This window comes from Myxine glutinosa, chromosome 5 (genome assembly GCF_964187855.1).
Source record: "Myxine glutinosa chromosome 5, kmMyxGlut1.1, whole genome shotgun sequence".
NCBI lineage: Eukaryota > Metazoa > Chordata > Myxini > Myxiniformes > Myxinidae > Myxine > Myxine glutinosa.
Genome location: NC_136265.1, coordinates 38784762 through 38797921, shown reverse-complemented (window position 1 = coordinate 38797921; position 13160 = coordinate 38784762). Strand labels below are relative to the sequence as shown.

General features: G+C 47.5%; 1 protein-coding gene across 1 annotated transcript in view; it reads right to left on the bottom strand.

Moving 5' to 3' along the window:
* LOC137427657 (acidic mammalian chitinase-like) overlaps window positions 1-12491 on the bottom strand; it is a 56846-nt gene extending 44355 nt beyond the window's left edge. The window contains exon 1 of the mRNA XM_068117289.2: window positions 12341-12491. Within this exon, the coding sequence (XP_067973390.2) occupies window positions 12341-12391 (51 nt within the window). The 5' untranslated portion in view covers window positions 12392-12491. The remainder of the gene's footprint in view (window positions 1-12340) is intronic.
* Between the last annotated feature and the right edge of the window lie 669 nt (window positions 12492-13160).

Here is a 13160-nt window from a genome sequence, read left to right as displayed (position 1 = left end):
TTAGAAGCGTCAAAAGGGCGTAGGACGCCGGGAAAGTAAGGTACGGTTAGGTTAGCATACGGAGGGAAGAGTGAAATTAGGCGGGCGAGCCTCGCAGGAGTTAGGCTAGAAAGCTGTGAAGGCGGTCGAGCCTCTCAGGAGTTAGGTTAGAAATCTGTGAAGGCGGGTGAGCCTCTCAGGAATACACCAGTATATTTTATGTTTAAAAGGCATGGCTATGCCGCTGCGAGACCAGGAAAGGGATGGGCTGCGCTGACTAGGGGCCTGGGCGAACCATGGCCCGAAGAAGGGTCTTTCATGCTGGAGAAATTGGATGCGCTGTATGGGGCATTAGATAAGTTAGAACAGGAAAAGAAACACTTTCCGCCCGACTATTGGAAAATCTTTAGTTGGTGGAAGGAGGCGGCTGTGAAGGCAGGCGAGCCTCTCAGAGGCCTGAGGAAGCAGGCAAACTAATTGCAAATGCAGGTGCAGGATAAGGCAGGATAAATGTGCAGGATAAGGCGATTAAGGAAATAAGATAAAAGCGAGCCAACGAGCGACCGATGCCGCTCGTTGAAGATCAAGACCCCGTGGAAGGGTTAGTTAGGTAGATACCAAACCCCTACCCTCCAAGCCCTAAGCTCTGTCCCGGGGCTTCAGGCAACGCCCCCCCCTGCACCCCCGCCCCTGCACACCCGCCCCCTGCCTCACCCTTCTCACCCCAACTCACCCCGTCCCAAAATCCCCTTTTCCTTGAATGAAGTGAGACGTATATGAATGAATGGGGATTGTTGCACAAGATTGTTGAACAAGATTGTACAAGGGGACGCGTGTGCATGAATCTACGCTGTACTGTACGTGGTTAATGACAAGTTGGAAGGTAGGCGTTGTACATGATCCAGGTCGTTGTGCTGTGAATTTTGGATCGTAACACTGCTGGGTGTGCGCAGTGGTTTGGAGGTGCGGGCCGGTTTGTCAGTCGCGTGTCGTGGAGGAGTGTGTGAGAAGGCGCGTGATTCGAAGTGCGTTGCATGGGTGGGCGTGGGAGTTTCAGTTGGGGGTGCGTGGTTGGAGTCGGTCCGGTGTTCGCGCGACGTCTGGGAGACTCGCTGGTGTGCGGGTGGATGCGTGAATGTATATTGGAGTGTTGGGATTTGTATGGAAGCACGAAAGTGCGCACCGAACCAAAACGGCATGACGTCATCACGTTGAATTGGTTGCGTCAGCCGTCAGGTCGATCGGCGATCTCTGAATTAAAATCGGATTTTTGTCGTGTGTATTGTGTGTATTCGTCATTGACGTGTGTATGTCGATTTTAGCGTCTATCCGAGGGTCCTGGTGATGTTCGTTTTTAATTGAGTCTGGATCTTCATTTGTTTGGGACGAGAGGTGAATGAATGGTTTGGCGGTTTTATTGTCGGTGTGGTACGAGCCTGTGGTTTCTGCCGTGCGGCTCCATGGAGGTTTGGGTATAGAGTTATTGTGCATTCGGGCTGGAGCCGAGCGAGCCGCGAGTCGCGTGTGCGCTGTATGGGGGGGCCCTAGGTTTGGGGTGGTTGTTGTTGTAGTTGTTGTTGGGTGGACCATCTTGGGATCGCGGAATGCGTTGAATAAAGAGATATGATATGATTTGATATAAAATAACATTTGTGAGATATGACGTTGAAAGCACGGGGCCTGGCATTGTGGCGACCGCGTGGGACCGTGCGCGATCAGAAGATCGCCAGGCGTTGTGGCGTGCGCCTGTATTCCGGCTACTCTGAGGCTTAGGTTGAGGGATCGCTTGAGGACGGGAGCTCTGCACCGTGTGTTGTTGTGCGGATGCGAGCCCTGTCGGAATTTGGAATTTGTTGAATTAAATTCAGGACATGGGATTTGCTCAGAGTGCCGGCGATAACCTGCCTACTCTCAGAGGGGATGTGTCCCGCACAGGGGGAGAACCCTGCTATGAGGTTCCTCGGAGAATGTGTGCCCAAATGCATTGTGGGCCATTGCGACTTTGCTGGATGTCGGACGCTGGATGTCGGACGTTCATGTCAGACGTTCATGTGTTTCATGCGGTGTGCTGTGCGCCATGTCAGTATAGTGGGGGCCTGTGCCGAATGCCATGCAATGTCATAAGGAATACGTTGTTTAAGATGGAATTATAAGGGGAATGCTGAATAAACGTTGATGTAACATGAAGTATATAAAATAAGGCGATTGGCGTGGTCGAACGGAGGATTTCAGGACAGTAATGAATTTCCGGTGCCAACCGGAAACCCTATCTACAATGAATGAGGTACAGTGTGGATGAGGTCTCTCTGAATGAGGTAAATGAGGTTGTCTAGAGCGGATGAAATAGGGAACGGCATTTGCAAACGGATGTGATGTGGAATGGCAGCTAGAAGATGCATCGATGCATTTGTGTTGATCGATGCGCCGGATAAAGACCTTTGGTTTGCAGGCGGGCGAAGGTGGTATGGTTTATTTATTAAGATGCATGTGGTTCTGAGGGCAGATTATGCGGGACAAGCTGCCCCACAGGCGGATGGAGGAAAATATTGGAGACGTGGCAGTTTGGAAAAGATAATGTGGGTTGAACGCTCATCCGAGGAAGGAGAACGGTCGGGGTTTCAACTGTCGGTATGTGGTGTGGCTTGTGCCGGGTGAATGATGTGCGAGAGGGCACATTGAAGTGTGTGATCGGGCGTGCAGGAGAGTGCAGGGGGAGTGGGCGCGAGGAGATGTGTTGATGAAGTGTGCGAATGATGAGCGTGTGCCAAGGTGTGCTGTGGTCAAGTGTGTAACGAAGCCTGGGAGCGGAATGAGTGTACCTGGGAGGATATTGTTCCAGGTGCAAGAGAAGGTGCAATGACGGGGGGCATGGAGACACCTGGATGTGTGAATAAGGAACGTCGAATGGTTGTCGGAGGTTGAGGTTTTGGTCGTGTTACATGAGGGGGCTGAGTTGGAGGACTGTGCGGAAGGTGTGCACCAGGAAGAGGAGGTGCTGCATGGTAGAGCACGCCTCCAAAGAATACAAGAAACCTTCCAAAAAGTTGAGAGACTCAATAGTATAAGGGGCGACTGGGAAGCGTGAGTTTCAGAAGGGAGTAGTCAGCTTAGATGATGCAGTGTGTGTGGCCACGATGGCGTGAAGCTTTCATGTGTGTGAAGAGTATGTCTGGAGAGGAGGTCAGTCAGGTAGGATGGGGCCAGTTTATGGAGGGCTTAGTAGGTCAAGAGGAGGATTTTGTACTGGATTCTCTGGGGAATGGGGAGCCAGTGAAGCTTATAAAGGACGGGGGTGATGTGGTCACGGGTCCGGGAATGGGTGAGCAGACGGGCAGCGGAGTTTTCAACGTATTGGAGTTTATTGGTGATGATTGAGGGTGAACAAGAGGAGGCTGTTGCAGTAGTCCAGACGGGAGATGATGAAGGCGTGGATGAAGGTTTCTGCAGCCGTGGAGGAGAGGGATGGACGGAGACGGGCGATGTTTTTCAGGTGAAAGAAGGCTGTCTTTGTGATCTGTTTAGTGTATTTGTCGAAGGAAAGGGTTTGGTCAAAGATGATGCCAAGATTCCGGATGTGATTGGAGGTGGATACTGGGAAACCGTCGATGTTGAGGGCAAAGTCGTGGGTGGATTTGGTGAGTATTTTTGGGCCAATGATGATTATTTCAGATTTATCATAGTTAAGTTTGAGGAAGTTGATTTGAAGCCAGGATTTTATTTCAGTGATGCAGTTTGTCAGGATGGAGCGGGTTGTGGTGATTGAGCTGTTGTAGATGTTGTCAAATTTTGCTTTGGAAGAATGAAAGGAAGGAGATGCAGTTGTCTACTGTGAATGACTGGGTGGTGGTATTCAGGGGGCTGAGGAATTTGTTTACTGTAGAGAAGAGTGTTTTTGGGTTTCCGGAGCCAGAGTGGATAATTTGAGAGTAGTAGGCGGAGCGGAAGAGGGCATCTTTGTAGTGCTGTATGTGGTCCTTGTAGGCTTGGGAGTGAATTGTGAGACCTGTTTTATTGCGGAGTCTTTCAAGTTGGCGAGCACGAGTTTTTCATCAGGCGGAGTTCAGGGGTAAACCAGGGAGCAGAACGGGTGAAAGAAACTGATTTGAGGTTTTTATAGGCGCAAGCTGGTCAAGGCAGGGTGAGGAGGATGGTGTGATTGACGGTGTCAAAGGCGGCGCTGAGGTCGAGGAGGATGAGAATGTTGAGGTTGCCGGCGTCAGAGGAGAGGAGAAGGTCATTGGTGATTTTGAGGAGAGCAGTTTCAGCACTGTGGTTGAGGCGGAATCCGGATTGGAATGTTTCATGCAGGTTATTGGCAGAGAGGTGATGTTTGAGTTGAGTGGCTACAGCGCGTTCCAGGGTTTTTCCAGAATGGGGGTGAAGTTTCACGAGTTTTTTGGGAAATCGGTATGGGTAGCTGGATTACATAATTTTGAGTAATTATTAGTATGAGTAATTACGTAAGTAATTATGAGTTATTATGAGTAATTAGTATTAGTATTAGTAAGTATGAGTATTAGTTATGAGTAAGTGATTATTTTAGTAAGTTACATGTTTCGTTTTGTGGATCTGGGGACAAGCTAGTTTGATGAGACCCTGGGGTCTTCTGTGTGTCTATGTGTTTGTCTGTCTGTTACACTGGACTCTGGAATGTGTTTTCATGAGACGAATTTCAGACAAAACCCTCTTTGTTATTTCAGAATTGATCTCCACCCCACCTCACTGTGAAACTTTGGACAGGTTGTGTGTGTCTCAGAGGTTTATGGACAAATGTAGAGTGAGTATGATGGACAACGTGAAGTGGCTGGTGCGAAGGAAGTGGTTGGGAAAGTTGGACCCCCTTCACGAATACCCGGTAGGTTAGCTTAAAAGTAGGTAGAGGGAATAGGTAAATTGTGGTGGATATTGGCATCTGTGGTGCGTGTGGTAGAATGGTGTTTGGATGGGTGCATTAGTGACGTGTGTGCACACCAACAGGGGAAAGAGTAAAACAGGACACCTGCACTCAAACAGTGAGAATCTATTTTGAGTGAGTCACAGTGGGTGAGAAAAATTGACCAGACGGTAAGACATATGAGAACTATTGTATTATTATTATTATTTATTTATTTTTTCTATTTTTATTATTCTATTTTTATTTTCAATATTTATTTTCACTATTTTTATTTTCAATAAATAGACCAGGTTATTTTTATTATTTGTTTATTTGCAAAAAGAAATAAATAACAGGGGGAGGTTAATGGTGGTTTGTTGGCGGTAAAAAAAAAATTGGTTGAAAGTCGAGTTGAAACAATTTATATTGGGATATTGGGATTTATATTGGGATATTGGGATTTATATTGGGATATTGGGATTTATATTGGGATATTGGGATCCATCGTAGATATTGGACAGCCATTGGGCCAGAGGCTGAAACAACCTTGTAGGGAATTCTTGTAGGAAATTTGGAAAATGCGAGGTTTCCTCACATCCGCAGGTTCGGTGATAAAAAATGGCGCATTGGTGGAAGGGCTACTCCAAAGCATTTTGCTTCCCCGCGCTATTGCGGTGATTAAATGTCACGGCCACCAAAGGGCAGACACTGACGTTGCTCGGAGCAACGCAAGGGCGGACGAGGGTCAGAGCTGCTATTGTAAGGTTAAGGGAAAGTGGACACAGATTGACAGATGATCGAAGGGACCGAGAAGCCTCCCACCAGTGGCTCACTCACTGGTTTAAAGGATGAACAGGTGCGATAGTAAAGTGGATATTGACCATCTTAGTAATAATCCTCGGACTTGTGGTTTGTGGTGTACTAATCAAGGTTTTAGTCCTTGCGTGTGTAAGTAAATGTTTCACAGGATGGACAATGCAGAAGGCACCAGGAAAAGCCATGGTGATGACCGTCAAGCTGACCATGGATCCAAACGAACCTCCGGCTGTCTGTGTGACTGCGGACTGCGGATCCTGGAATGACGACCCAAACGAGCCACTGGGCAGGGATGAGGAGATCTCCGCTCCGAAGATTGTTCCTCTCCGAAGATTGTTCTTCCGTGGTTGATTTGCCCGATAAAGATTTTACTGCCAACATTGATTTTACCAATAATGATTTTGATTACACTGCAAAATTGGATTTGGATTCGGATGTGAACTTGATTTGGTCTTCACGGACCCCGCCTAGTGATTCTTATGTTACTTATGTCTCACGAGCTCACAGCAGTTCAACCATTGCTGACCCAGCTCTGGATTTTGACTCAACTCCGGACCCAAGTGCATCGCTGGGCCCGCCTGCCAGGAAGCCGATTACCCTGGATCCCTGCATGACACATGCAGCCGTAAACGACTACTTAAAGGAAGTTTCTCTCTTTTTCATGGAATGTAAGGCTCTGACTGCTGGCCATCCAGGCCGCAGGTCTAAGCCACGTGATACTGATGTTGTTATGTATTCCCCAGAACATCAGCACCTACAAGGTCTTATGGACATGAACATCGATTAAGCGCCGAAGATCTGCAAGGATTGCGCCTGGAGATGCTTGGGCGAGCTCCTGCTAGGGGGGAGTCCTGGCTGCACCTTCGTGGCCCAAGGGTGAGCCGGGAGATCCTCTCGGGTGTAGACCCCGGCCGAACCAGACGTCTTCGTTGTGGATCCGACGCGCCATTGGATGATCATGCCTCTATGGCCAGCACACATACTCACATACATACGCGAATTGCCCATCTGAGAGCGATGCCGGTTGCTTTGGGCATGTGGCATGGTCACTTGGGCAGCATTATCTGCGCGGTATCTTTTAGTGAACCTTTTACATTTCTTGTTTTCCTGCCTTGATTGAATAAAGGCCTTTGATTGGCTCATAGACAGCGTTGTATCTCAGATCCAAAAGGGCGGTATGTGGGGCTTGAGATCCCCCTCCCCCTTTGTCTTAAATGATGTTTGAGCAATTAACAAAATATAACCAATTTATATGTGTTGCTTTGCTTAACTTTATCCATTATATTTCCTGTTAAGGAGTTAAGTTACTGTGTTGGCATATTCTCTTTATTGTTCCTACCCTAACTGTGGCTCCATTGTATAAAGTTGCCAGCCGTTACCAATCAGATGAATGCCGACACTTTTACGATCACGGCCACCCTTATCTTCGTGTGCTTTTACTGACCATCAACAATGTTTATCCAAGCTACGGACAATGTGTGATCTGGATATAGGCCAGGCATGGTCTCCAGTTGAACCCCCCTTTTCTTGCTGAACAAAGGGTGAGATCAAAGTGTGAGCCGATGAGTCACCCTTTATCTTTCAATTGTGATCGCTATATAAAGCAAACCGGGTTCAGCTCCCTTTCAGAGCATCTTGTTGGAACGTTGGTCTTCGTGAGCTTCTATTTCGACATTTTGCTTTCCACAAGCTTGTGTGTATAACGAATCCAATAAATATATCGGTTGTTCCTTCTCAGTCTTGAGTCCTAACTCAACGGATCCCGTCATATATATATACTAGGAATACTGTACTAGGACATATACTAGGAATGAAGTTAAGGGAAGGAGTGAGGGATCTTTGTTCCTTTCACATTTCTTTATACTTTTTCATATTTCTGTTTATTCATTCTAATTCTTACTTCTTCTTTATTTCTCTCTTTCTTTATCTGTCTGTCTTCGGAGAAGTGAAATCTTGCAGAATTTTTTTTTCTGGAAGGTTCACTTAGCTGTACCTGGATGGGTTTGATAGTAGTGGAGTAGCTGCTGAAACCAGAATCCTATCCAGGTTCCTTCTGATGACTCCATCTTTGCTCTTTACCTTTTTTGGGGGGTTCCTCCTGATGACTCCATCTTTGCTCTTTACCTTTTTTGGGGGTTCCTCCTGATGACTCCATCTTTGCTCTTTACCTTTTTGGGAGGTTCCTCCTGATGACTCCATCTTTGCTCTTTACCTTTTTGGGGGGGTTCCTTCTGATGACTCCAATGCAGTATTTAGTGTTCTGTTTTTTTTTTTTTTTTTTTTTTTTTTTTTTTTTTTTGTATACAAGATCGAGGCTCGTGAAAGAGCGAACATTAATCACACAGATAGACAAACCGACACATAAAACATAACATAGGGAGTGGTAGACAAGATGGGGAGAGAGGGGGAAGGACACAAACACAACATTTGAGAGCAGGGACCGAGAGACATGGAGACATCGAGAGATCTGAGAGAGGGTGAGGGCTTTGGGGGGGGGGCGTGGGAAGGGGGCAGTGGGAGAGGTATAAAACATATGGACACTGCCAGGACTTCCAGGAAAGAAGTTGGAATTTCAAACAAGGTGGATCTGGGGTGAATTAGCGGGGGTAGAAAAGATCAAGGTTTTGGATGGGGGAAGATAAGAGATGGTGGTGAACAGCTGTTTTAAAGACCTGGAGGGAGGAGTGGGATTGAAGGGAGTGAGGGAGTTTGTTCCAGAGGCGGGAGAAAAGAGGAATGAAAGAGTGAAGGTGAGCGGAGAGCCGAGATTTCGGCAGTTTAACCATCAGAGGGTTGCTGGCAGATCTTGTGCGACCTGTAGGAATATTTGGGGGACAGAGCACAGAGAGAGCTGGGGGTGCAAGGCCGGAGAGGAGTCGGTAGAAGACAGAAAGACCACCTACCTGCCTGCGGTGAGTGAGTGAAAGGCCCTCAGAGATAGCTTCATCGCGGGAGATTCCAATAATTCTGAAAGCTTTGGTTTCAACAGCGTGAAGCCGAGCTAGGTGTGAGGCAGGAGCACCAGCCCATAGGGGAGAACAGTATTCCATTGAGCTGCGGATGAAAGCCTTGTATGTGGTGAGGAGCTCAGGTGTGCCGAGGAAGGACTTTGCACGACGGAGGATGCCCAGTCGGCGACTGGCTTTGGAGGCCAGCTTGGAAATGTGGTTTTCCCAAGAAAGATCATGGCAGATAGTGAGACCCAAAATCTTGAGCGACAGAACTTCTTGGAGAGGATTGTTGAGAAAGTAGATGGGAGGGTTGTCCAGTCGATCTTTTCGGAGAGACATAGTAAGAGTGTGAGATTTGTCAGGATTGAAAGACATGTTCCACTTGTTTGACCAGTCTGTGATTTTGTCCAGGTCTTCAGAGAGTGAGGAGGCAGCAGACTGCCGATCTGAGGGAAGAGGAATGGAGCGGCAGAGAGTGGAGTCATCAGCAAAGAGATAGAGAGGATTTTCGAGAGAGTCAGAGAGATCATTGATGAAGACCAGAAAAAGCACGGGGCCCAGAACACTGCCTTGGGGAACTCCAGCCTGAACAGGAAGAGGAGATGAGAGAAACCCATTCAGGGCCACACGTTGACGACGACTAGAGAGGAAGTCCGCCAGCCATGCGTGGAGATTTCCATGGATACCAAAGGAGGAGAGTTTGGTGAGCAGAGCGGGGTGCCAGACCGTGTCGAAGGCACGTGATATGTCGAGGGAGACAGCTCTAATTTCCTGTTTGGCATTGAGGACCTCCATCCATTGTTGAGACAGCAGAAGCAGCATGTCCAGAGTAGAGTGACCTGGTCTGAAACCAAATTGATGATCAGAGATCAAGCCATTGGAGAAGAGGAAAGATTTCATATCAGAAGCAATGATGGATTCCATGACTTTGCTGATAATTGGGAGAAGACTGATTGGTCTGTAGTTGCTAGGATCTGTTTTTGCACCTTTTTTGTGCAAAGCGGTGATGTTGGCTGATTTCCAAGCAGATGGCAGTTGACCTTGAGCAAAAGAGAGGGTGAAGAGAACAGAGAGAGGGTGAGATAGAGCAGCAGAGCAGGATTTTAGGACCCGTGGGCTGATGCCGTCGGGTCCAGTTGCAGAATCAGAGTCGAGGGTTGACAGAAACTTTTCCACCTTGTCAGGAGGAAAGGACACGGAGTCCAGAAGCAGCAGGGTACGACTGGGTATGGTGGGTACAGAGAGGGATGGGTTTGGGACACAAGATTTAGAGGCAAACACAGAGTTGAGGCATTCAGCTTTTTCACGTGCGGAGTCAGCTGTGTAGCTGTTTGAGGTAAGGGAGGGGATGGAGGGGGAACAAACACCAGAAACGGATTTGACCAGACGCCACCAGGATTTGGAAGAGGGAGACAGATAAGAGAGTTCGGTCTTGAGAACGGAGAGATATTGTTTCCTGGCTCTCCTGAGGGTGGACACACACTTGTTTCGGGCTTTGTGAAAGGAAATGAGATTTCCTTCCGTTGGAATTCCTTCCGTTGGATTTCCTTCCGTTCCATTTGAATCGCGCCAAAACCCAAATGTCACTCTGCTTTATTCCCCATAATCCTCTCTTTACACGACCCATAAGTACACCACAATTAGCGAGAACTTAATACACATTTTTATTCACACAAGCGTTCTATGCACCCCTTAATTTCCATGACATCATGACATTAAACACAGTTCCCAATGCGTGGATCCAGGGGAGTGCAGGTGGTGCGCACCACCCCCCCCCCCCCCCCCCTTCGTATTTTCGATAATAAATTCTAAGCTATGAATATCCTGGAACGGCCCTCGTGTCCACATTATTTTGAATAAGCAAAAATGTTTGAAATACCCACCGAACAAAAAACGACTCCTGCGAACAATTGACGACGCTTCCGAACCCCCGCGCATGTTTGGCGAACTTTTGGAGCCTAAAATACGAATGTTGGACTTTGCCATTTTTTCGACATTCGCATCCTTCGCGAACCGTTCGCGTGTCCCGTGAAAACCCACCTTAAGGGTTTATAAAAAGCACCGCAGGCAAAGACTCAGTACGTTGGTTCTTGGCTTTGGTCGTGCATTGGCTTGGGATCGATGCTTGTCCCGTGGTGCTTCACAGTCTCAAGCAGCAATTGAGACTCGAGTGGTGGCATTGACATTGGCAGGGTCGAGTTGGGAGACAAAGCCTTAGGGCGGATGGAGCGAGCGCACCAGATAGGGCCGAAGCCAAACCACACATTCACACTTTAGTTTTCTCAGTTGTCTGTATATAAAATAGTTCTATGAACTCACAAGTTCAACAAAGGCACATTCCAACTGTCCTTTGCAGGGCATCAATGACTGGCAGCATTGCCAAAGCCCGACTCCTCTGGAGTGACTATTACTGATAACGCACCTTCGCAATTTATGTTGCACCACATGCACTGACATGCATGACACACACGACATCCTGCAACTCTACAACTCAATGCACCTGAGACACCACACTATTTCTTAGTGTTTGGGTTGCGGGAGCATGACGGCTCCCACCCGGCAAGATAAAGAGGCCGATAGCAAAGATGGAGGCATCAGGAGGAACCCCAAAAAAAGGTAAAGAGCAAAGATGGAGACACTTTCTGTTCTCATCTCCCTCCCCGGATGGTCTGATCGGGTACCCATGTTGTGTATAGTCGGTAGGTAAGCCATAGGTTAAGTTCTGGTCTTCTTCATTTTCTTTGCCGTGAAAATATCGCTGCACCCTCCATTGTTCGCAATTGCTTGTACATTTTGAATTGCATTCCCCCCTTTTGATCTATTTTGATTACCCTTGCCGTACATTAAAGTCCTTGAGTCCCCTGCCCGCACGAACCTGCATTTCGCATTGACCTTTGGTTTGTGAATAATAAATCCCTTTTGTTGAACTTCATTTTCAATCTCTCCATGTTCGTCATTTCCCTATTGATCCAGCGCTGTTCGCACATAAGTTAGAGCGGGGGTTATAATTCCCCAGCCGATTGGCTCATTCAAGTCCGGCATGCACCAGCGGTGAGCTCAGCCACCCGAATTAAGATGAGTTTGGTGCATAGCCGAGGATGCATTCCTCGATTGGAAGGCCACATGGCTCAGGTAAACGTTTGTCAGACGGAGAACCCTGGGACCACACGGGAGACCAATTGACGCTCGCGGTTGCAAAGCAACCCACCGGTACGAAGTTATTCGTCATCGGTGGCCCAAAGCCGGTAGGTTCGAGGGGAACCGAGGATCCTCCTCGTAGTAGACCCGAAACCCGTAGCTGTAACAATGTATTCCCCTCTAATCATTCTGAGCTGACTTATCTGATTCCATTTATTAGTACAATCTCATCATTGCAATAAAATACAGATACTTGAAATGTGGATAACAAAAGTATAGGAACTTGTACAGCCAGATGGACTCCACCAGAGAAGGGGCACTGAACCAGAAAGCACATGACAAGCAAAAATACTACCATCTGGAGCATTTCCCATCCAGATAAGGGCAAATGTGAGTACCAACTATACGTCAGCACAAGACAAATTCTCCGACTCCTTCTCTATTTAATTTGAACCTTCCTCAACCACATTTTCCTTCTCTCTCAACTCTTCTATTTTTCCCCTTAACCCCACATGACCCCCTTTTTCCCCTGAATCTGACCACTTTGAAATCCCCTTTCTGAAACACCCCACTCATTTCCTACCAGGAGAGTGATGGCTGTGATGACTGGAATGAGGAACGCGCACCAGGACATGTTGAGAGATTGGATGTGAGCAGGATGTGCCACACTCGTCTGACAGCAACAACGACCGACGGAGAGCTTTTGCGAAGCCTCTCAAACCTGCTTTACAACACGGACGTATATCACATATTTCTTTTCTTTTTTCTTGTCCCCCAAGGCCAAAGAAAATATTTCAGAAAAAATGCCTCGTGACATTGTCATTAGTTTAAATACTTATAGAAACCGCAGATCAAATATTCACACCCATCCACATTTTCTACCCAAAAGCAAAACCATCAAGGACAATAATATAAATACTGGGAGAAAAGCCTGTCAAAACGAAGGGTGAACAAAACCCAACACAACAAAAAGGAATTGATTGCAATTGATAATACAGTCCGGAAAATTAGACTTTCCCTGGACCAGATTAGTGGTGAGGGGAGCAATTTGTCAACAAGTTTGGCAAAGCATGCATTGTAACTTTTGAATGTAAAAAAGTTTCCTTTCGAAAAAAAGGTTTCGACTTTCCCAACAGGATGGTGAGGTATCTGTAGTACCACCCCCCAAACAAGAGGGTAAGGTGATCTGTAGTACCACCCCCCAAACAAAAGGGCAAGGTGATCTGTAGTACCACCTCCCCCCAAACAAGAGGTTAAGGTGATCTGTAGTACCACCCCCAAACAAGAGGGTAAGGTGATCTGTAGTACAACCCCCCCCCCCCCCAAACAAGAGGGTAAGGTGATCTGTAGTACAACCCCCCCCGCCCCCCCCCCAAACAAGAGGGTAAGGTGATCTGTAGTAC